This window comes from Poecilia latipinna, unplaced genomic scaffold (assembly GCF_001443285.1).
Source record: "Poecilia latipinna isolate Pla-1442-1.1 unplaced genomic scaffold, P_latipinna-1.0 Scaffold1386, whole genome shotgun sequence".
Lineage (NCBI taxonomy): Eukaryota > Metazoa > Chordata > Actinopteri > Cyprinodontiformes > Poeciliidae > Poecilia > Poecilia latipinna.
In genome coordinates, this window is record NW_015114002.1 from 108,108 (window position 1) to 132,066 (window position 23,959).

A 23,959-nucleotide genomic window follows, 5' to 3' on the forward strand; every position below is an offset into this window, starting at 1 on the left:
ATTTAAAAAAAAAATTTTTTAATACCCTTGAAAAAAAAAAAAAGGGGACCCAAATTTTCAAAAAAAAAAAAAAAAAAAAAAAAGATGTCATCCCCTGATGTAAAGAAATTCAAGAACAAATGAGACAAAGTAATTTATGTCTATGCAGTCAGGAATGCTCCATTGTTTCTCCTCTACAATGCTAGAGGAGAAATTTCACCAGAAGTGGTGATGGTTCACTACTTCTGGGTGAACCATCCCAGAAGTGGTCAGTCTGCCAAAACTACTGCAAGAGTCCATCAAAAACTTACCCAGGATATCCAACACCACCAGCAGGTTCACCAATGAATGACTCAAGCAACAAATAGGTTGGACGCTTTGCAGTGACCTAGTCCAAGTCTGGACTTCAGTCCAATTAATACACGTGGAAAGATCTTAGACATTCTGTTAATGATTAAAGAAGGCTCCATTGTGGCTCAGTTAAAATAAAAAAACAGGGATTTAGTCAGGTTATTTTTGTCTGTCGTAAGCATTTTTCTGATGATTTAAAACTTTTAATTATGACCAAAAAAAAGGCAAAAACTAAGGTGGCATAATTTTTCAAGACTGTATATGCTCCGCTGTGATCAAACAGTTTGATATGATTAAAATTATTCAGCGATTGTTGATGTTCACTTTTTATTTATTTATTTTTTTTCCTTTTCCACCCAGAATAACCATGAATATTGCCTATCTGTCTCACACGGAGCAGCTTTCACAGGACGTTTTCGAGTACATTGACTGCGGGAATAATTCAACCATCCCACATCCTGTGAGATCATGAAATCCTCATTATAAACACAGGACTTGTACTTTTATCCTTGCAATGTGTAATTTACTACTGTTAAAATGATATTATATTATTTTAGCTGTCCTGTTTAATCAGTCACTACCATGTTAGAAATTAAGCATGTTGTTGCTTTAAATATAATAACTGTATATTTTATCACAGATTACGTAAACTCCTGTTTTCTGTTGTTTTTTTTTTTTAATTATTGGTTTTGTATTACAGAGTTGACCTCTGTTAATCCTGATTTCATTTGCACTTTATTAAACTGTGATGTTTATCGAAGGCTCCTTGAGATTGCTTTCTTCCTTCTTTCGTTACTTCCTTCCTTAATTTCTTTACTGTGATGCAATGCAAGAACACAAGAACATTGGTGTTTAATTTCTTATGAAGATAATCAAAAAATATTAGGAATTGCAGCCAAAGTTTGGACGGTTCTACTTATCTTTGTTTTTAAGTGCACTTGCCACAAGGTGGAGCCAAAACTACAGATAGTTCATGTGTACAATATTCTTTACCAAATAGCGCTGTTAAAAGTGTACATGGTAATCAGTTTGGCAAAATATACCTGTATTTTTTTCTTTTTTTTTAAACACAGAGATCAAAATGTTTTTGTTTTTATTCTGCTGATGAGTATTAGAAATCCAGAACTGTTCACTGTTTTAGCTAAGTGTCACAATGGTTTCATTTGTGCCAATATAATATGTGGAGTCTCAGAGTTACATTAATACCACTTTATTTCTTATACAAGTATAAAGTTTTTTTGTTTGTTTTTTTCTCTACAGAATCTTTGTTCCCTGTATTTTTTCCGTTGATAATTAATTTATTTTGTACACAGAAACCTCATGGTTATCCTCTAAGATAACATTCTAATGCATGTAAATTAATTTGATTTTAATGAATTAATTTGATCAACCAACTAATGGAAATATAAACCAGGCCATGTGGGCGCCTCTGCTTGCCCTGCAGCTCATAGTTCTCGCCTGCAGGGGGCGCGGAGCAGTCCTCCAGGTGTCCGTGACGTCACCCGGGCTGAAGGTGGTGATCGCTTGAGAGTCTCCAGGATTCCTCAGTCAGAGAGGAGCAGCAGAGGGAGAGCCGACCGGACAGCTGCAACACACACGGGGAGAAAATAAACATTTTTTTGTTTTGTTTTGTGTTTCAGCTATGGCTATGTTTATCGCCTGTGGATGAACATTCCTCCCAGCATTTTGTCAGGTATGGACGGTCATAATTATTTTTGGTTTCAGCGCGAGCTCTTATTTTAAAGCTGGAAGTCGTGTTTGCGGCTTTAGCGTATAGAAAATACACGATAAACCGCTGAAGTTGTTTAGCTGATATTTTCGTGTTGAAATAAGAATAAGCAGGCACCCATCTGGATGAGGGTGTTTTATCAGAAGAGATGAAGAAGACTGCTCTCCAACCTCCACAATTAAATTCAGTCAGGGGTCAAAATCATCAGAACAGAAACATGACAGTGCATTTTCTCTGCTTCTCCGCGTCTTCTCCATCACCCTCTTAGAAACTAACCCTAGAATTATCAATGTAGGGTCTGGAAGCACCGCACTGCCTTATTGTCCACTTGTAATGGCTGTAGGCTGTCCAGAGGCAGCTGTGTGATGGGTATCAGGATGTCAACAACAACCGGATTAGAGCTGCTGCTGCTCTGCCGCTGCTGCTGCGGCTTCAGTGAGCAAAGGGAAGCTGTGGATACATATTGCTTCCCCTGGTTTGAAATCAATCAGCCTGGAGGAAAAGCCTTTCTGCTTTAACCGCCTTAAGAGGATTAGGCAGGGCAAATAAGACTCTAACACAACCACAGACGCCCAATTAACTGTTGTTTGGCTCTGTAATGTGGGACGGAATACTCAAATGGGTATTATTTCATATAGCTTCATCTCAATGGTATTATGGGTGAAGCCAGTTTGAGCTGAGCACTGCCTTGAAAGTATTCATACTACTTCCAACTTTTGCTCGTGTCACGTTAGAACAGTGACCTTGTTGGGATTTGATGTGATACAGAAACAGAGAATACTGCGTGTGAAAAGGAATGAAAATTTCAGACATTGAAGGAAAACTATTGAATATTTTTGTATCCATATAAAAAATACATGTATGCTATCTTGCTGCAATCTTAGCTTAGTCCTCTCAGCTATGTGCTTTTACAAAGTGAAATATTTGCTCTTTCCTCTTTGCAAAATAGTTCAAAAGCCCACCTAGACTGAATGAAGGGAATCTATGAACATACATTTTGTAAGTCCATATGTGAGAATATGCCATTTTCACTTATGGACATTGTTAATTAATTGCGTAGTTACTGGGACTAAGTGGTTCCTCTGGGTTTCACTTAGCGGTGTCCAAGTGAAAATGTACCAAATCCACACTGCACTTTTCAGATTTTGTTTGTAAATACAAATTTGTATCTTTTTTTTCCTCTTTATTTCTCACTTACTAATTTGTTGTTGCAATGCAACACAAATAGACAAGGAAGCTTTTAAAAGTCACAGTAAACCTTGAGACCTTCGTTTTCTAGTCGAATGACACAGACTGATGTGATAAAGCTACATCAGATCTTGAATTCCTAACTTTTCCGCTTTTGTCGTCTGTGTTTGACATTGAAATACTTCTCGCATTTCAAACAAGAAGAACTTATCTTCTCATTAAATGTTAACCAAGCTCTGTCCCTCTCTTTTTCTTTGCTTTGATAAGGTCTCTGGTCATCAACCAGCCCTGTCTGCTGGAGCTGTGAGGAGCTGCAAGTGAGAAGGGATTAAATCAGGAATCTGTCACCTCTCCTCAGTGGGTGTGAATTCTCGGTCCGAATCATGGGGAACCAGCTGACTGATATTGCCCCCAACACGTCGTTCCTGCCAAGCTTCCAGTGTCTGCACGTGGTGGTGATTGGTCTGGATTCGGCTGGGAAGACCTCCCTGCTTTACAGGCTCAAACTGAAGGAGTTTGTGAAAACCATCCCCACCAAGGGCTTCAACACGGAGAAGATCAAGGTGGCAGTGGGGGCGTCCCGGGCCACAAACTTCCAGGTGTGGGACGTGGGTGGCCAGGAGAAACTCCGGCCCCTCTGGAAGTCCTACACCCGTCGAACGGACGGGATAGTGTTTGTTGTGGACTCCACCGAGCTGGAGCGTCTGGAGGAGGCCAAGGTGGAACTCCATAAGATCACCCGTACCTCCGAGAACCAGGGGGTGCCGGTGCTGATCCTGGCCAACAAACAGGACCTGGACTCGGCCTTGTCCGTCGGCGAGGTGGAGAAGCTGCTGGCCGTGCACGAACTCGGCATCTACACGCTGTACCAAGTGCAGGGCTGCAGCGCCGTGGACGGCCAGGGGCTGCAGACGGGCCTGGAGAAACTCTACGAGATGATCCTGAAGAGGAAGAAGACGGTGAAGCACAGTCGAAACAGGAAGAGATGAACTCTCTGCTCAGGGATTGCCGACATAACTCCCCCCAAGGAGATGCTCTCAGCGTTGGGACACTTCCAGGCTTAATGAGCCCCTTATTTTTTTCCGAGGGAGAGCGATTTGTGCCAACAGAATAAGACCATTTAAAAACTGCCTTTCAGGGGTCAACAGAAATGGACTTGCTCATAACACCGAGGCAGTATTGACTTTCTTGGTGGTGCAGTCGCTGAAAGCCGAGCTTAACGATTTGACATTGGCAGCAGTTAGTCATCACTAAGTGCTTGTTTAGGCCGGATTTAAAGACGATTTCCAACAAGAACCAACACATTTATATGGCAGGATTCTGGTGAAAAAATCCATCACTGGCTTTTACGGGAAGGCTGTTTTTATCCTCTCTGAAATATTTATCCAGTGCTTCAGTGTGCGTGCTGGACAGAAGGCAGATGTTCCCTAATAATGCGACGTGAAGCGGTGTTTTGTGGTTTCAGAGTATTAATAATTCACCTAAAGAAAGCACATTCCTGTCATCAGCACATGCAGATGTTAAGTTTCAGTTGCTTTGATTCAAGTGTTTATAAAAAATTGTACATTTTTGTAAATTTGGAGACTGAATAAATCTTAAGAGCCGTATGAAAAATGCATTGTCACCATTTCGTTTTTAGGCGACCGTGACTGATTTATTTAAAAACAAAAGCTCGCGTGCGTGTAAGGTTACTGTGGTTGCAGCAGAGCACAAAGAAACTAATGAAACGAATATTTCCCTCCGGGGTTAACTTGATCTGAAGGAGTCTCTGCGAAACTGCAGCTAACAAGAAATACATGCTGTTCTTTCACCATATTCACAAAATGTGCGCCCAATGACCATTTAGCCTTTAAAAGCCCTGAGTTATGGCCGTTTTTACTATTCGTGGCGCAGTAAACGAGGCCGTCACGGGGAGAACTGTGCCCTTCCCTTCCCCCACTGGAGACGAAACAATCTGTTTAGTTTGAGTCCCACCTTCTGTTGTCTGCCAACTGCTGACAGTGAAACTGCAACAATTAGTGGTCCAAATCTGTTGCTGTTATTTTTTTTTGTTGTTGTTGTTGTTGCTTTTATTATCGTGTTAATGTGCACCACCCAGGGCTGTTTTTAGCATTTATAGAAATTAGGTTATTCTGAGTGAATAAATTAACAGCAGTTAACTTTTTGGTTGTTAAAGATGTTTTTTTGTTGTTGTTTTTTTTTCTCTTGGCTCCAACTGACTGGGGTTTATGGTTAAAAAGTACTAGGCGTTAAAGTATCAGACAAGATATTCCAAAGTAGTGTTACTCAAACCTGTAAAAGATATAAATGAGAACACTTTAACTAAAAACAAAATTAGGACTCCATTTTCTGCTGCCAGACTCAATGTCTTGCTATAAGAAAGTACAAATAAATATCTCAAAATGCGATATGCTTTTGTATTGAGCCTCTCTACAGACCTTCTCTGTCAAAAAGTTAGATTGCATGTGGAGCATCTGTGACCCTCAGTTTTCCAGCCTTGGCTCAGCAGTGCCAACCAAATCAATTGGAGTTTGGTTGGCACTTGCACGATGCTATCACCTTCCTTCCACTTCAAAATTACACTCTATATTGTGTTTGCCTACCTCAAAAAATTCCAGTCAAATACATTGATGTCCCTGGTTGTTATGTCACAAAATGTGGAAAGAAATTCAAGCTTAGGGTTTCAGAGGATTTAAAACGGAGTTTCTTTGGGGAAAATGATGGTGAAGTCCCTGATTAGAGCTGTAGAGGGTCATAAACCAGTCAAGGTAAAATGCATGTTAGGAATTTTGAGACTGTGTGTCGTACAGAGACCAAAATGACCCATCCAGTAAGTTGTTGTCAACTTGAGAAATGTTGGAATTACATGAATCAAGGTGTGAACGCGGGTGAAACAAGATGAGGGAAGATAAAAGGGCTGCATGCTGGTAGCTGCCGCCTGGGGCTGTCACCTCGGCTTGGTGATGGTCCGTCCAGATTAACACACTGGTTCAGAATACCAGGAGCAAAAGGTATCACCACCGGCTTCGGAGATTCACAGAGTTTCACTTTTAAAGAGGACGTGAGTGCTATGAAGTCCACTTTCTAGGAGGGAAAAAGACAGAACAGAAACCCTTACTGCTTGCTTTGCCCTCCTGTGCACTAATGGGTTTCTGAATGCCACATTTCTCATTTGATGTCGCACAAAAACACTGGTATCTGTAGCAGGTCTGGAACCACATTCAGAGATGGGATGTCTAGTTGTAGAAAATAAAAGGTTAGACATTTTAGGCCAAAATGTGTGCGTGTGGGTGCTGCGGCTTATTTTCACCTGACAATGATGCGACAACAGCTTGTTATCCAGTAGCATCCCTCCAGCCAGGCGTCCAGGAAGTCGAGCCACTTGCTCACATGTGACTGCAGCGAGGCACAACACTTGGAGAGGCCCAGAAAAGCATGCACATATTTTAACTTCTGTGACCTCCTTGTCTTCTTTACTCGCAGCGGTGAGCTCATTAGAAGTTTCAAGGGTGTCTTTTGCAGAATCATCTTGACACAGCAGCTGGTGCCGGAATAAATTTGCATTAAGATATGCCTCTTCCAACAGCCGAAACGCGCTGTGGACATTCGGAGGTATCAGTCAGATGAAGCTAAACACCCACATATTCTACAATTGTATCTGTCCAGAATCAAGGTGTTGTTTTTGTGTTTTTGCAGTACCTCAGCAAGCAGCGGCACCAACCAGAAGAGCCACATGGCTCGTTCCTACTTTACATTCTTTGAATGTTTCTGACACATGCTGTGCAGACTCTCTGCTTTTTCTAGCTTGTAGACGACAGAAGTTGAGAAACGCTACTGAGATTCAAAGGTTTGACCCAACCCAGATAATACACATAAACGGGATGGCTGTTGTTTTGGAGAAAGAAAAAAAAAAGTCTGTGCATGAGATAAGCAATAAAACTAGTTATTAGTGTTCGGGGCAATTGCTTTCTAACACGATATCATGGTGGCAATACCAAATAGAAACACCCAAACTTTACAGCAGATTCCAACCCAGCAGTCGTCGTGCAACTCAAATCCCAACTGGTCATAACATTATTAAGCGGAGCAACAATGCTTAACAGCACTTTCTTTATTGTCCTTATAATGAAACTGCAACCTGGGAACTCAGCACAGATCCAACGTCCATCCACACGACCACCCAGGTCTCACATGTAATTTTTTTGTCTCCAAGGCAACCAGAAGTCAGCAGTCACTAAACGGTGACCTAAGAGGGCATCAGTGGGGGGTCATATTGCTTTTTTTTGTGGCTGGGTGTCCAATCCAGCTGAGGTTACTGAGGGGGCAGGGAGATAAGGGAAAAGCAGCTCGAATCAATACTGAAAACCTGAGATTACCCTCTCATATTGTCTACTCTGCTCCTTTTCTTGTTTCTTTCTTTTTTTTTTCTTTTATCTGAATCTATCTCCCAGTGGTTGGCCTCTTTCAGCTTTGTGAGAGTTTATTTTTTCTGGTTTGGTTTGCTCCACCGCTGACCGCTGTTCTGTTTTTAGCGTTACTGATGTCCACCATCGTAAAATACATCTGCAATTTAAACACGGCCTCCAAACCCAGGAACCGCTGTGCGTTTAGGGGAGGTTATTAGGTGCAGGGAAGATTTGGTTGTTTGTAGGAGAAAGCGAAGGTCTTGTGAGGGTTCACGAGGAACGGCGCTTGTAGGGGGGGCTAGATTAGTTGCTTCACCCTTTTATTGAAAGGTTTTAAAGCTGTCACTTGGCCTTATTTCAGACTTGAGCCTGCAGGATTGAATAGATTGCAGAGGAAGCCGAGGCTTCAATTCTCTTACGCTTGGAGCTATAAACAAGGAGAGAAATAACATCAAGGCTGTATTTCTCAGCTTGACAGTGGGGTGGGCTTCTGCTTTTGTTGTGAATTTGAGAGGTAAACCTTGTGTGAAAGGTTTTCTCTTTATCGTCATTTTCTATGCACTTCAATCGGTTTAATTTTCAGTGCAAATAACTCGTTTTTTTTTTTTTTATTATGTTTGGCCTTTGAGCGTCTGTTTCAATTTTAGATTTAGAGCCGAGGAACAATTTATTGTTCGTTGAGGAGATGAGGAAACAATCTGACTCAAAGTTTTATGGCATTACATAGCCAAACCTTTTTATTAGACCCGCACTTCATGGTCTTAGTAGTGCTTCAATTAAAGCTATGTTTAGCATTTCAACAGCATATGGAGTACACACTTTGTCTCCTCAGTGAGATTTTATGGGATAAACTAACAAAGTTGTCCGTATACGGGGAAGTGGGAGGAAAAATAAACACTTTTCACTTTTTGTTTGTGAACAACTAAAAAGTCTGAAATGTATGGCACGCCTCGGTAATTAGCTCCTTTGATTCTGACACCTCTAAATTAAATTTAGCACAGCCATTTGCCTTCAGTTGTCACCTCGGTACATCAGCTCCACCAGGTGTCTGGTTTAATCTCAGTATAAAATAGAGACAGAAACTGTGTCATCCCACTCCTGGTTTACCCTTAAGACAATTAAGCACACACTTGTTTTTTTCTGTTTACACATTTTAAAAGTCAAAGGCCTCCGTTCCTGTCTCCCAGAATTTCACCTGGGAGACAGGTGATACCCCCCGCCCTTATCCCACACTTAACTCAACAACAGATGAGAGAAACCCATATGGAGCAGGCCAAGCCGATAGAAACTGTACCTGTCGGCCACCAGCGCTCCGAAATCCTGTTGCTGCTGAGAAGCAGGCAGGCCTCGGTAAGCCGCAAACCCGGGCCGACTGGGAGCAAACACGCCGAGAGGCGATCGGAGCTGTTTGCTTGTGACAGCGGGCGCATCTGCGAAAGTGCTGACGCTGAAAGTATGTGACTTGATTTGACGCGTCAAAATGATCTAGTATACTGTTTCAGATTTACTTGTGTCAGTTCATAACTGTGACCTGGGGCGGGAGAAACGATGAGCAGCAACAGCTGTTAAGTCTGTAAGCAGTCGGTACAATTGTGTTTTGACTTTAGCAGTCCGACCCCAAACCCCAAATGTTTTGGTTCACAAAGCTCAAAACCTTCTAAAAAAAAAGTCAACAATGAGCCATAGTTAGAAACGCTCATTGTTCATCCTGTTCCTCCCATTCATGCACGGCTTGATTTTCTCCCTTTCGTTTTTTTTTTTTTTTTCTCTTTCTTCTAGCTCCCTAACGTCTTTTAGGAAGATCAGAACTTTTTTCTTCACCAGGCTTTTGTTGACACCCCCCTGCTTGGAAAATCAAAATCAGACCTCCGTCTGATGGAGGACCCCTGCTCCGTGGCTCTCCTGTGAATGCAGCAGCAGCAGCAGCAAGTTGTTAAATCTTGAATGTAGAGAGCGAAGGAGCACATGGGACTGGAAGCGCTGCACACGTGAGCTGCAGAGCTCGTGGCGAAGCATTCACTATTTGTCTTGAAGGAGTTTGCTTTTCCCTGCTTGTGATTGCAGTCTTCTACTTGATATGTGTTTCTGTTTATATTAGGTCGAGGCGCCTCTGGGAATGAAGAGGGGGGCTGGGGGGGAAGAAGAAGAAAAAAGTTTTGTTTGTTTTTTAATCAGTGTGCTTTAAGATTTTTAAATATTTGCAGAATCCAGTCTCACGTAAGGATCTTTTTGATGTTGAAAAGCAGATTTAATGTCTGCTCAAGGTCATTTGTAGGATCACAGGTATTATAACTATATTGCATTTTCTCCAAGCTTTTAGTCTAATTATGTTTTTTTGTTGTTTGCCATGTTTAGGTTTGCAATTAAAGCTGTCCAACATACACATTTTGAAGAAGTACAGGTATTTTTCAAATTCACCTATCTGAGTCGCAAAACAGGAACACCACCAAATATAAGAGGTGAGATGTTTTTTGTAAAGGCACCATCGCAGAGTTGTTTGGGAGATTGCTTTTTTCCTCCACAAAAACTGTAATTCAGTGTGGTGAATTACATTGAGGCTGCATGGGCTCACCGCAGAGCACAAGAGTTCATACTGACTGGCTTCTTCTCTCAGGATAAACCACAGTACAAACATTCACTTTATGAACTCAAGTCTGACTTACAGACTTTGACCTCACTGTTAAGTGACCATTATGCAGTGAATTTAAAGTTTAAACTCAGTCTTATTTATCACTAATTAAGGTTACAGGTTTTGGAAACGGCTCGGCTCGGCTCTGTTTCGGAGTGACCGCGTTTCCACCGGCCCACTTGGCTCTGTTGCAGGGTACCGCCTCCTGGTGGCGGGGGGGTGTAGCGCCCCGCCTCCAGGAGCTACGTGCTGTGCTTCGTTACATGCGACCTAACGCGAGTTGTTGTTTTTCTGATACAAAAGAAGAAGAGAGAGCTGAGCTATTTTTTTATAGCCTGATTGCGATTTTTCTGAGACTAAAAGAAAATGTGACAGTGGGAGGAAAGCTGCGATGTGGTGAGGAGGAGCTGATCTCCGCCTTGCAGCGGCAGGAAAGCAGGTGGCTCAGACGGTTCAGGTAAGCTAACGATGATTTTTGTATTAAACTACGATAAAACTTGTAATAGTGCCGAATATACATGAGCTAATGTTAGTCAGGGTGTTGCAAATAACTTAAAAATGTCAGAATTAATTCATAATATATTTCAATGTGTTTCAGATGTTTGTAAACTGCCGCCGCAGACCATCGTGGTTCTTCGTGCAGTCTTTGGGTTGTAGGATCTCATCAGTGTCCGTCTTCCTGACTGCTGGTCGGTGTTTACCTTCAGGATGTCCAGGAAGCTTCTCCTTTCTGGAGCAGGAATCACATGAGCTCAATATGCTGATGAAACATTTCTGATAAAAAAAAAAATGTGTCTGATGTTCTTACAGAGTTGAAGTGCATTAACAATCTGTTGTCTTTAACTTCTCAATATGTTTAAGTATGATTCACCTGATGTCCAAGTTATACTGAGAACAAATAAAACCATATTCCTTCTAATCTGACTGGTTCTAGTTCCATGTTTTCACATTTTGGACACTAATGCCCCTTTTCCACCGGCTCTACTCGGCCGGCTCGGCTCGGCTCGCTTTAAATGCGTTTCCACCAGCCCTTTTTTACGGGGCTGCCCCTGCTTTTTAGGGTCCTGCTTCAGAGCAGGGCCAGCCGGGCCGGCCCTGGTTTGGTAGGTGACGCAAGCTTCGCTGCTGTTCACTGATTGGCTGAGGGCGTGGACAAGACGGAGCAGCGGAGAGAGAGGAGTGAGAAGAAAAACGAAGGCGTAATGTTTGAAACTCGCAACACGGAAGATAAAAAAAAGCCGTTAACTAAAAAAAGATGCCGGCTTTTTTCTTTGCTTCGGATTTCAATATTCAGCAGCAGCTCGAAGGAGCCGTGAGGAATGAGTCGTTTTTGTCAGTAGTGGAGCGAATGTAAAGCGTTAGCCGCTTCGGAGCCCCACGGTGAACACCGACCAGACGCAGCTGACGCCGCTGCTGCTCTCCAGCCAGGTGAGAAGTTTGTAGATATATCTGTCTGGTTGTTACTACATTTAAGGTTGAATACATACAGTCATGGAAGACATTTAAAACACAAAGTCTGCTGTATTTTTATTGCTCAAACACAACATGCGCATTTTCTGAAGACACTTCAACATCTGCTCAGCCTTTCTTTTTTTTCTTTTTTTTTCCAAATTTTTGTGACATATTGCTCAATTTCAGACACAGAAATGAATATATAAATATTGTAAACTAAAAGAAGAAGGGGAAACTATTGCTAAATAGAGTATTGGCAGCTGCAGGAGAAGAGCACACAGGTCGGTTTCGGTCTGCAAAATGACCTGAAATTGTAGTGTGGAAACATTGCAAGAGGAGGAACCCATGCGAATGAGATCTGGTATTTGGGTCTTCCAAACGAGCCACCCGTAGTGGGCCTTTTGTTAATTCCAGTCATGCTGCAGTCTTTAACAAGCCATCATGGGGCTCCTTTTGTTTCTGTTTCATGTTAATCCAGTAAAGATTTTACTGTTGGACTGTTCTCACCCCAAGCGGATGACAAAAAGACAAAGCTGAGGAAAATTTCAGTTCTTCAGTGGCCATGACTGTAAACGACCCATAAAGCGTTGCTTATATCACAACAGAAGACATGTTCATTGACTCAGATCAAGTTTCAACTTGAATCTGATTACTCTTTAATGTAAAGCACTTTGAATTGCCTTGTTGCTGAAAATGGGTTGTATAAATGAAATTACCTTCCTTACATTGAAGCTGGTCTTACAAGGTTTTGACTCAAGTTACCCAGCTTTACTGATGGTCCAAAAACAGATGTTTGCCTCACTGGTGATTCTAAATTGGCCATTGTCTTTGTGCGTGTGTGTGTGTGTATGAGTGCTTGTCCAGTGTCTTTACCTGGCCATGTTGAATGCCGACTCCTGATGCCTACTACAGATAGGCATCAGCACTCCCACTCAATTACCATGACAAATAATAAGCGTGNGACCAAAAGGGCACTTGGGGGCAAGGAGCAAAAGGGGCAGGTGCACAAGCACCCCCAGCTCCCCCCCTCTGCACGTGCCTGGGAGGCAAGAAAGAAGTGCCGACCCAAGATCTAGGCCCAGATGAGATTGGGACCCAGAGGCGGTGCTGGAGCCAGAGCCGTTGCTTGTTCTGGACCAGGCTGAGGGAACACGCGTGTCCATTATTTCCCCTAGACAAGTTTTTAAATAAATGCCTCTGAAGGGCTAAAAATGTGTCTGGTTGCCGTGTCCTTCCTTTTATTTGTTGCGGCCATCCGAGCCGGGCCGTATCAGCACTCGACGTGGAGTTTTACGACCCACTGTTGAAAGGTGGTGGGCCAGTATGAGTCTGAATAGTGACCTGACCTCCTCCATTTTATTTTTTTCAAACATGATAGCAGTATAAAATAACACACATGAGCAAGGAAGGCAAAAGACATATTTTTTGTACCACAGTAATCTCAACATGTTCGAAATGTACTGTGTTCAACAATACTGTTTTACTACGTTTATGGTTCTGCAAGTTTGATTTTTCCCTTGTTGTCTTGCTAAACTAGCAAGTTTTGAAGTTATGTTCCAATATTCCATTTCATTTGGCCATAGTTCATTCAATAATTTGATTTGATTCTTATTTTATCATTATATATATATTATATTATTACTTTAGTCTTTTCATCAAGATTGCATGAGAGTAGTTAAAGAAAGGTTATTCATGGAATAATTCAGCTGTAAAGTTAAGCCATTTTGTTGGTAATTTCTTAGACTTAATTTAGGAATTAGCATGTCAATGATCAATGATCATTGATAAGTGATTTTTTTTTTCCTGGTTATGTGAAAAGTTTCTTGTGCAGTTTTTCTGAATTCATTCCTTAATGACATTCTCAGTTTGGTTTATTATCCACAGTTGCTGGAGTTTGAGTGCTGATTAAACTAAAGAAGTTTAATTTTATTTTTAAAAAAATCTATCAATAATAAATTGAGCAATAATTTGATAAATAATAAATGAATCAAATTATCAATAATTACATAATCCAAACGTTGGCATGAGTTCTGATTCTTGATCATTTTGATGCCACCATTTGAACATTTTTCGTTTCCAGAATTCTGATTCCCAACAAATATTAATATTGTAATATTAATATTGTATTGCCTAAAGGTGAAAACACAAATACAGTGTGAGCAACTAGGTTGCCTCTGAGCATCGGGTTCGAGAGTGTCAGCTGTGAATTATGGAGTTCTGGTTTATTGCAAGGACCCAGTTGAAGTCTGGTCAGACTTCAACATAGAAACAAACGGTTATAAATCAAAACAAACTCAAACCATCTGGTAAGACAAGAGTCTGTTTTTCATTGTTTGGTTTATATTTCTGGTTTTACTGGGAATCGGATGATTTTTAGTTAACTTTACAGCTGAAAAAGAGAGTACTTTATTTCTAACCTACATAGACTACGACAGGGTTGGGCAATCCTGGTCCTCGAGGGCCGGTGGCCTGCAACTCTTAGATGTCTCCTTTGCCCACCACACCTGGATCCAACAGCTGAATCACCTCCTCAGTGCAGTCAAGTTCTCCAGAGTCCTGCTTACAACTTCATTATATGACTCAGGTGTGTTGAAGTTGAGACGCATCTAAAAGTTGCAGGAGACCGGGCCTCGAGGCCTGGAGTTGCCCACCCCTGGACTACGAGAACTAGTGGTCAAAATTATTGCAATAATTTCCAACAACAACAGGAAGAAAAACAGAACTTCTGTATCAGGTTTATCTCTCAAACTTTTTTTCTTATCTTTGTTCACATCCAAAGATGCCTAGAGCACAGAGCCAGTGCACAGCAAAATGTTTGATATGGTGATTGTGCTGATTTTACACCTATAATACAAACCTTAGCGTGTAAAGAGGTATGTATAAAAGCACCAATATGAAGAGTTCCTCTGGTTTCTTTAGTTTTATCTCATCTAAAACTGTCTTTGAATCCAAATAGATTCCTTCCTCTTCAGTCTGCGATCTAATCAACTTAACTTTGGTTTCTTGTATTCTGAGGGTAATAAAAGAGGAAAATAATGATCATTGGACAGATACGCACCCTCATTGTCATTCTGTTTTAAAACTGTATTTTTATTTAATTTCCTTAGACTGTGAAGCAGAACACAGAGTTTCAGGTTTTACTAGTTGTACAGCCGGAGCAAATTTTAACCCTCTCACTCATATGCAGCCAAACACTTAAATATTGCTATTTAATGAACATAAGTTCATACCCAATAACAGATTGACATACACACCAGACTTCAGTTTTCTTCTATTTGAAATCTCAAGGTACAACATCCTGAGACACTGAAACTCCACAATATTTCTGGAAAAGATAAGTATGTATCGCTAAGCAATACCAGATTGATGTTAGCATGTTAGTTCATCTGGTCATGTGGAAATGACCAGATGACCCTGGAAATTATGGTCAGTTCTTTTGCCCAGACAACCTATGATACCTACAACTGAGGCTCTTATTTTGAAGCTAAAAGGAAGCAGATCTTGACTTGCACTGATGTTAAGATCAAACCATTCCAAAACCATCGAGGAAGATGCCAGCATTTACCAAGTCCTCAATGGTGAGCAAGGAGGCAGTGTTAGCATTAACCAGAAGAGTAGCCAAGAAGCTTCTGGTGGCTCTGGAGGAGCTGCAGAGAGGTGGGAGAGTATGTTGATACAGACTCTGTCGTGGACAGTACCTGTTCTGTTTGGAAGGGTGGCACAAAAATAGAGATTGTTGAAAGAAAACTGAGTCCGCGGTTTGGCTTGAGGCAGAAGGCGATCTGCACTGATGAACCAGCAACTGGATGTTTTTAAACTTAGTATGATATACAGTGTGGGCATTTTTCTTCAACAAGGACAGGGAACCAATGCCCCTTTTCCACCGGCTGTACTTCAACAACCCGGCTCGGCTCGGCTCTGTTTCGGAGTGACCGCGTTTCCACCGGCCCACTTGGCTCTGTTGCAGGGTACCGCCTCCTGGTGGCGGGGGGGTATAGCGCCCCGCCTCCAGGAGCTACGTGCTGTGCTTCGTTACATGCGACCTAACGCGAGTTGTTGTTTTTCTGATACAAAAGAAGAAGAGAGAGCTTAGCTATTTTATAATAGCCTGATTGCGATTTTTCTGAGACTAAAAGAAAATGTGACAGTGGGAGGAAAGCTGCGATGTGGTGAGGAGGAGCTGATCTCCGCCTTGCAGCGGCAGGAAAGCAGGTGACTCAGGTGTCTCAGACGGTTCAGGTAAGCTAACGATGATTTTTGTATTAAACTACGATAAAACTTGTAATAGTGCCGAATATACATGAGCTAATGTCAGTCAGGGTGTTGCAAATAACTTACAAATATCAGAATTAATTCAAAATATATTTCAATGTGTTTTCATGTTGGTAAACTGCCGCCGCAGACCATCGTGGTTCTTCGTGCAGCCTTTGGGTTGTAGGATGTCTCATCAGTGTCCGTCTTCCTGACTGCTGGTCGGTGTTTACCTTCAGGATGTCCAGAGACCTTCACCTTTCTGGAGCAGGAATCACATGAGCTCAATATGCTGATGAAACATTTCTGATAAAAAAAAAAAATGTGTCTGATGTTCTTACAGAGTTGAAATGCATTAACAATCTGTTGTTTTTACCTTCTCAATACGTTTAATTATGATTCACCTGATGTCCAAGTTATACTGAGAACAAATAAAACCATATTCCTTCTAATCTGACTGGTTCTAGTTCCATGTTTTCACATTTTGGACACTAAGAATTTAAAGTTTAAACTCAGTCTTATTTATCACTAATTAAGGTTGCAGGTTTTGGAAACATTTTCTCCCTTTCTTACATTGAAGATTCTGCAGGAAGACAGATAAACAGTGAGTGGATAGAATGATGATGTATAAACTAGAAACTAACATGATTTGTATTTAGGGTTCTTGTTAATAGAAACCCTGATAATAATGTCAAAATGTTTGGTTTGCTGAATAACGTATTCAGTTTCGGATGGCTTCATTGGTAATCTACAATGTTAAGTTCAATGAAATATTTATGTAATATAATGTTATTTTCACTCTGGCTAAAGCTCCTCACATTTTGGGAGGATTGTATTAGGAGTTTGATGCCATATAAACTACAGTATATACAATAATGTGTGGAGTGAGCAGAAATAGAGACTTTGTTCACTGAGACACAACAACTTTTATTTTTCTGTTTGTCTCAATTCTCCATGGAGCTCTGCCATATCTGCTGGTAGCTGCTTCCTCCTGAAGGAGATCCTGTTGTTCTGATGGTTCTCCTCATCGTTCTCCATCATGTCGGCCATGTTGCTCTCCTTCTGCTCCCTGGGAAAAGTAATCAGATGTTATAGCTTATAGCACATAAATGTAGATAAATAACAGTTACTAATGTGGAAGTTACATACACATAAGGAATTATTTAAAACAGACATGTTACTTTATATATACATGCAAACACTTTTTTTTTACCATCCAACCATACAGAATTATAAATAACTGGAATAGTGTAAATTAAAGACAAAATGTAATTACTGTAAGTTTTAGACCTATGCATGCATACAGCCATGGATAAAATACCACTAGTTTTCTTCAGGTTTATTGCTCATTCTACAATTACTAATTCATAATTTGATTAGAGAACTGATATCTAGCCATTTTACAATAATAGGATGTCATATAATATGTTTTATTATCTCGCAACGGGGGAAACTCAGATGCAACAGCAAAATGAGAAACAATCGAAGCACGTAGATTCACGCAAAGATAAGAAACAAGCGAAGGTAAAATGCTGTACAATATTGAGTTATTTATAACTTATGTGCAACCCGAGTGTCTTCAGAAAATGCGCATGTTGTGTTTGAGCAATAAAAATACAGCAGACTTTGTGTTTTAAATATCTTCCATGACTGTATGTATGCATCCTTAAATGTAGTACAAACCAGACAGATATCTACAAACTGCTCACCTGGCTGGAGAGCAGCAGCGGCGTCAGCTGCGTCTGCGTCGGTGTTCACCGTGGGGCTCCGAAACGGCTAACGCTTTACATTCGCTCCACTACTGACAAAAACGACCCATTCCTCACGGCTCCATCGAGCTGCCGCTGAATATTGAAATCCGAAGCAAAGAAAAAAGCCGGCATCTTTTTTTAGTTAACGGCTTGTTTGTATCTTCCATCACTTCCGTGTTGCAGCGAGTTTCAAACGTTGCGCCTTCATTTTTCTTCTCTCTCCGCTGCTCCGTCTTGTCCACGCCCTCAGCCAATCAGTGAACAGCAGCGAAGCTTGCGCCACCTACCAAACCAGGGCCGGCCCGGCTGGCCCTGCTCTGAAAGCAGGACCCTAAAAAGCAGGGCCAGCCCCGTTGAAAAGGGCTGGTGGAAACGCATTTAAAGCGAGCCGCCGAGTAGAGCCGGTGGAAAAGGGGCACAAGTCTGAGTTGATGATTAGGATGGAACTAAAAACATGGCAATCCAGTAGGGGAATTTGATAGTCTGGTAAACTCGGTTACCTTTTGGGGTTCACTTTCACACAGCATTGTTTGGTGAAATAAACTAATTTTAATACGGCTGAAAAACCAACTCATCCTGGAGAAAGAACTTTGTTTTTTTATTGACATATTTCCATTTGTCAATAAAAAAAATATTTTTGTAATTCCAATTTGTGCAATTTTATGGTCAATGGAAATGCAGCTGGTATTTGTGGTGGCCATGGAATTTTGTCACTTGAACACCAGATGCTCCTTGTTGTCAGAAAAAAAAATCTTGTTTTTTATTTGACCTGAGATTAGGTTAAACTGGAACCGTTCCACATTTTAATCTGAACAGATTCAGAGATGCCACCTGATGGAGAAATGAATTAGAAGGATAGAAACTAAAACAAATGAAAGCTGAGGTCAAAGGTCAGAATTCCTCCTTTACCCCGTTTGTCCTCCGTTTGTGAGTTTCAGGTCAGACCTGGCTCCGATCCGGACCTGATTCTGTGTCAAACACGTCTCACACCCATCTGCACACAGCCTTGTTGTGAGACCCCTGAGGTATGAAGAGCCCCCCCACCCCCTCTTCCACCTCCCCGCTGTGCCCTCCTTAGCTAATTAGGCCGCTCATGCATGTCCATCCCGCTGGGCAGAAAATTGTGGTGTCCAATCCTCTCTGCATCCAAACCCTTTTTTCCCCATTTTCACATATGTGTCTGCATGTTGTCACTGTTCTCCACAGGGGATCTGCTGGATTGAGGGGGAGTGGTGCAGATCAGGGAGCCAGACAGACAGTGTTGGTGAAATGAGTGGAACAGATTTTCTTATTGATATGATAGTCACTGTTTTAGCAGCAGAACTAGAATATTTTTTGCCTAATTTTAAAACTAAACTCAGTGTTATATAATGACACAGTCCCCTCTAAAAGCTTGTAACTGCAGACTCATTGCATGTTGATAAAACCAATGGTAGTCATCCTGTGTGTGATATTACATTGCAATGTGTCTATACTTTAAAGATTTATTAGGCTTGGTTATTTTTTTCTCCCCTTTAACAATCATGACCTTCTGGTCTAATTTGGACACGGTGTTTTTGTGTCCAAATTTGACAATTGTTTTTGTCTTAGAGATATTTTTTCATATGGTTAGATTTTTTATGACGACTATTTTAGTCGTCTCCCTCTCCCTACCTCTTTGCGTCAATTATTTTCTGCCGTCACCTCCAGCAGGTCACATGGTGGTTTCCACACCCACCAGTATTAATTGCATTGGACAGACTTGTGCGCTTCTGGATGAGCACATAATGGGTTTTTATATGTCCAAGTGAGATGGGCGATTCATTGAATTTCCATTTTAATCAGCACGTCAGTAAGCAAGCAATCCTATTATGGAACAGGAGAACACAAGGGCCACTTCACAACCTCCCCCTCCATCCCTTCATCTTTCTTTCTTAGACGGCAAATTAATCATCTCTCTAATGCCGCGAGAGGCTAAACTTTTTTTTTTTTGACTGTTCCTAATTTAGGAGGAGATATGTTTCATTCACCTAGTCACTCTATGCCCAGTGTCTGGCTGAAGGACTAATCTGATTCTGTCTTAACAGAGGCGGTTTTCACACAGATATTTTAGAAGCTGACATACAATCCCATTAGTTGTGTACAAATGTGCTCACATGTACACTGAGAATCAAATCGAAGCTCCAGTAGCCATCATCATTCCTGAAAATGTCTCTTCTTCCTCCAAATTCAGTATTGATGGACTGTAGGAGGAGGAGGGGTGGAAATATCAATCAGGAAGGAAAGAGAAGAGCGGAGAAACACAATCATTATTAACGGGGCAGGGAAGAAGAGTGTTTGCTGAGAAAATGGCCAAATGAGAAAGAATATGGCTGCCAAACCTCTAAACCTCTGCCAGAGAGCTGGAGCTGTCTCTCACAAACACAAAGGTCTGCTTTTTATTTCCACGTCCTCCATGGAGCTAATGTGAGTACAGCAAAGTTTTACACCTGGATAAATCTGCTTTGTTTTTGTGGGTATTTTTTGTACAAAAATATAATGAAGTTTAAGAACCATGGAAGCCCATTCTGGGCATGAAAGAGAAAATAAACACCCAACAGGAAGTCACAATTACAAACTTTTATGTTACAATTATGAGTTTTGAAGTCAAAATTTTGAGTCTTAAGGTCAATTAGAAGTCAAAGTCATAACTGCTTAAAACTTAAAACTTATTACGGTAACACTTTATTTGAAGGGGGGTGAATAAGACTGACATGACACTGTCATAAACATGACATAACACTTGTCATGAACATGAATAAGCCTTCATGAATATTTATGACTGTTGTCATAAAGAGTCATTCGGTAAATTATGACACTTTTAATACAAAGTTGACATTATTTAAAATGTCTTTGTTATGACAACTTTACATTAACAAAGAAATCATTACTGTTTAAACTTTACCTTTAATAACATAAAGTTACCTAATTTTTAAAGTGCAATCAGTAATACTTTTATAACAAATTTATATCAGTAATGATTTCTTGGTTAATGTCAAGTTGTCATAACAAGACAGACATTTTGAATAATGTCAGCTTTGTATTAAAAGTGTCATAATTTACCGAATGACGCTTTGACAACAGTCATAAATATTCATGAAGGCTTATTCATGTTCATGACAGGTGTTATGTCATGTTTATGACAGTCTTATTCAACCCCCTTCAAATAAAGTATTACCCTTATTACAACTTTCATCCTCATTATTATGACTTTTCTTGGAATTTACTTTAAAACTACAAAATATGACTTTTATTCTAGGAATTATAACTTTATAGATCAAAAGTCCAATTTTTCTTCTTGTAATTGACTTTTAAACTCTAACTTAGGATTTTTATTCCTATAATTATGACTTTTATTCTTGGAATTATGACTTTAAAACTAGAAGTTGCAACTTTTTTTCTCATAATTACAACATTCAAACTCAAAATTACGACTATTTTCCTATCGGAATTGATGGGTTTCTGTAGTTGTGTAAGTTTTGCCAGTCTGGAGCATTCAGGTGTCTGTGTACACGACGTCAGGGCAATGAGACATCAGCATTTAACTGTACATTTTAAGCAGATGAGAACTAAGTGGAGGGATTTGGCCAGAAGACACAGCAGCATATTTACAAAAAATACTAAGAAACACATGAGCACAAACATCTCATAGGAAGAATGGCAGTAGAAGAATCAGGAAATCTTGAACAAACAAAACAATGTGTTTGGATGTAAAACACTGACAACAACGCTGTGAAGGCTCTCTGTACTTTAAATATCCAATCATGTTTCCTAACATGATTACCAACCAGTTTACATCCTGGTTCTGTTTTCACTCCACAAGTTTTACTGAGATCTCAGAAACTGGAGCTACTGCTGGCACAGAGTCACACCCACACTATAATAACAACAAAAAAACCTTGAGTTCACTGGGTGAGTTTAGGACTTAATGGCCATTGCTGCTTAGTCAGCTGAACCTGAAACTGACACTAAGCTACATGATGGAGAGAGACAGAGGGGAAAGCGATAAGGCAGACAGAAAGGAAGATTGATTAATAAGAAGAGGGAGAAAACATCCATCCATTTTCTGTACACCCTTGTCCCAAGTGAGGTCAGGAGGGTTGCTGGTGCCCATCTCCAGCTAATGTTCCGGGTGAGAGGCGGGGTCACCCTGGACAGGTCACCAGTCTGTCGCAGGCAACACAAAGACAGACAGGACACACACACACAACCATGCACCCACACACTCACAACTAGGGAGAATTTGGAGAGGCTAATTAACTTGACAGTCATATTTTTGGACTGTGGGAGGAAGCCGGAGTACCCAGAGAGAACCGACGCATGGACAGGGAGAACATGCAAACTCCATGCAGAAAGACCCCGGGCTGGGAATCGAACCCAGCAACAGCTCTACCAACTGCGCCACTGTGCAGCCCGGAGAAAACGTTAAAAGAAAAAGAATGCTGCTGAAAAGAAAGGAGGAACAAATGAGCAAACAGCTTCAGTGGCCAAGAGATTACTTCCTGACATTTTAGATTAAAATACTCAGAGAAAGAGAAGAGATGTTCAAAACAAATGCTTCTAAAGAAATAGCTAAAACATGTAGTAAAAAGAAAAAGAAAAAAAAAAACAACAGATGTTCATTTAGAGGAAGGGATTACAAAAATAATCTACTCAAGCACTGTACCTTTATGGAAATTCAAAGTTACTTTTGCAATAGCAGAAAAAGCCACATGGGTTTGTTTTGTCTATATACAAAACAGTTTTGCAGTTTTGTGCAAAGGACAAAACTGGATAGAAAATTAAAGGTTATATCAAAGAAAAACTTTTTTAAAAACCAGGATAAACTATAGAATAAAATAAGTTCTGACAAAATATTGAAAACCTTTGGGGAGGATAAATAATTGCTTTGGAGATTAATAAAACATTGTGAAATATTTTTTAAAAAAGTTAAACAAAACATTTTTATGGAATTTTTTTTTTTTTTTTTTTTTTGCAAACTGGTTAATTTTTATGGCTTCATTACCTTGTTGTTTTGGCTGCAGTGATATGGCGAAACACAGTTGTGGCAGCACGATTCTGAGGGAATTAAATGACTTTTCCTCAACTGCCTTAAATAAATTCACAAAAGTGCAACTCGATTACAAGAACATGGAACCTAATATTACACCTGCAAAATTTATAATTAAATTATAAATTTAATTATAAATTTTATAATTAAATTAAATAAAGGTTCAACTTAAAATTACATCTAATGCAGTTGGAATAAATTAAGTCACTGACTGTGTGTTTTATACCTGCTAAATGTTAGAACACAGAAATAAAAATTAGATTGCACTGATTGCAGTTTACCAGCCGATCACTGGTTTTAAAGGGGAAGTATCATGTATTTTTCAGCCACTTAGTGCCATTTTAGAGCACAGTCAAGTAACTATGTTAACGTCCCAGATAGCACACCATGTTAAATCAACGTTGAAAAATAGTTANCAAACAGGACAAGGTGATAAATAGTACAGCAGCAAACATGATTATACATGAGGGACAGCACTTTATATGAGAAATAATTCCCACTAAATGTAGACAAATAAATATTTAAGAAAAACTTTTTAAAAAAGTACAGCGCTCTAATAAGTACATACAGTTAAAACCAAAACATTTACATACTCTGTCTCTACACAGACATGTTCACACTGTGAATTTGCCTGTCAAAACAAAATCGCAATACATTGAAGTCTTGTGGCACAAACTTGACGGGACATGAATACTTTTGCAAGGCACTGCATGACAACATCAAAGACTTTTTTGACACATTGGTTCTGTGTGTGAAGTATGTTGTAGCAGTGTAAAGTCAGCCGGCAATTAAAGGTGACGTAGACAAAGTCCTGCAGTGCAAATTTAATCCTGTTACAGTAGCCTTAAACTGGGAACGTTGCCAGGAATCACTGGTGGAATGAGACTACCAGGTCACAGAGAGCTTTAAATCCCGTCTAGACAGGAAAGCCCATGGATGGTAATACCCGGCATGCGCAGACCCACATGTGCTGCTCAGCTAAAAAAAAAAAAAAAGAGATGAATGAAATGATCAACAAGGAGGATTACAACCTCCTTTGTTTTAGAAAGCAGTAGCACGAGCTTTCTACTACAAATCTCTTTGTAAACGCTTGCCTGTGATGAATCATTCAAATAACATAATGTAAAACCTGGAAGTAAATGGAGGTAGCTGAAA

General features: G+C 40.4%; 2 protein-coding genes and 2 long non-coding RNA genes across 5 annotated transcripts in view; 3 read left to right on the forward strand and 1 right to left on the reverse strand.

Moving 5' to 3' along the window:
- tmem106a (transmembrane protein 106A) overlaps positions 1 to 1,090 on the forward strand; it is a 12,734-nt gene extending 11,644 nt beyond the window's left edge. For both annotated transcript variants that reach the window (XM_015056502.1, XM_015056501.1), the window contains exon 8: positions 691 to 1,090. In XM_015056502.1, the coding sequence (XP_014911988.1) occupies positions 691 to 802 (112 nt within the window). In that variant the 3' untranslated portion in view covers positions 803 to 1,090. The remainder of the gene's footprint in view (positions 1 to 690) is intronic.
- LOC106962221 (uncharacterized) lies at positions 882 to 1,758 on the reverse strand. The gene is made up of 2 exons (XR_001427928.1): positions 1,127 to 1,758; positions 882 to 1,092 (listed from the first exon to the last, which is right to left on the reverse strand). It is a non-coding gene; the product is annotated as an uncharacterized LOC106962221 (long non-coding RNA).
- A 124-nt stretch (positions 1,759 to 1,882) lies between these two features.
- Positions 1,883 to 4,861, forward strand: arl4d (ADP-ribosylation factor-like 4D). The gene is made up of 2 exons (XM_015056503.1): positions 1,883 to 2,023; positions 3,515 to 4,861. Exon 2 carries the CDS (start codon positions 3,631 to 3,633, stop codon positions 4,234 to 4,236), a length of 606 nt encoding a protein of 201 aa, XP_014911989.1. The 5' UTR covers positions 1,883 to 2,023; positions 3,515 to 3,630; the 3' UTR covers positions 4,237 to 4,861.
- Positions 4,862 to 10,432: 5,571 nt separating this feature from the next.
- LOC106962220 (uncharacterized) lies at positions 10,433 to 16,296 on the forward strand. The gene is made up of 2 exons (XR_001427927.1): positions 10,433 to 10,739; positions 16,137 to 16,296. It is a non-coding gene; the product is annotated as an uncharacterized LOC106962220 (long non-coding RNA).
- Positions 16,297 to 23,959: the final 7,663 nt, after the last annotated feature.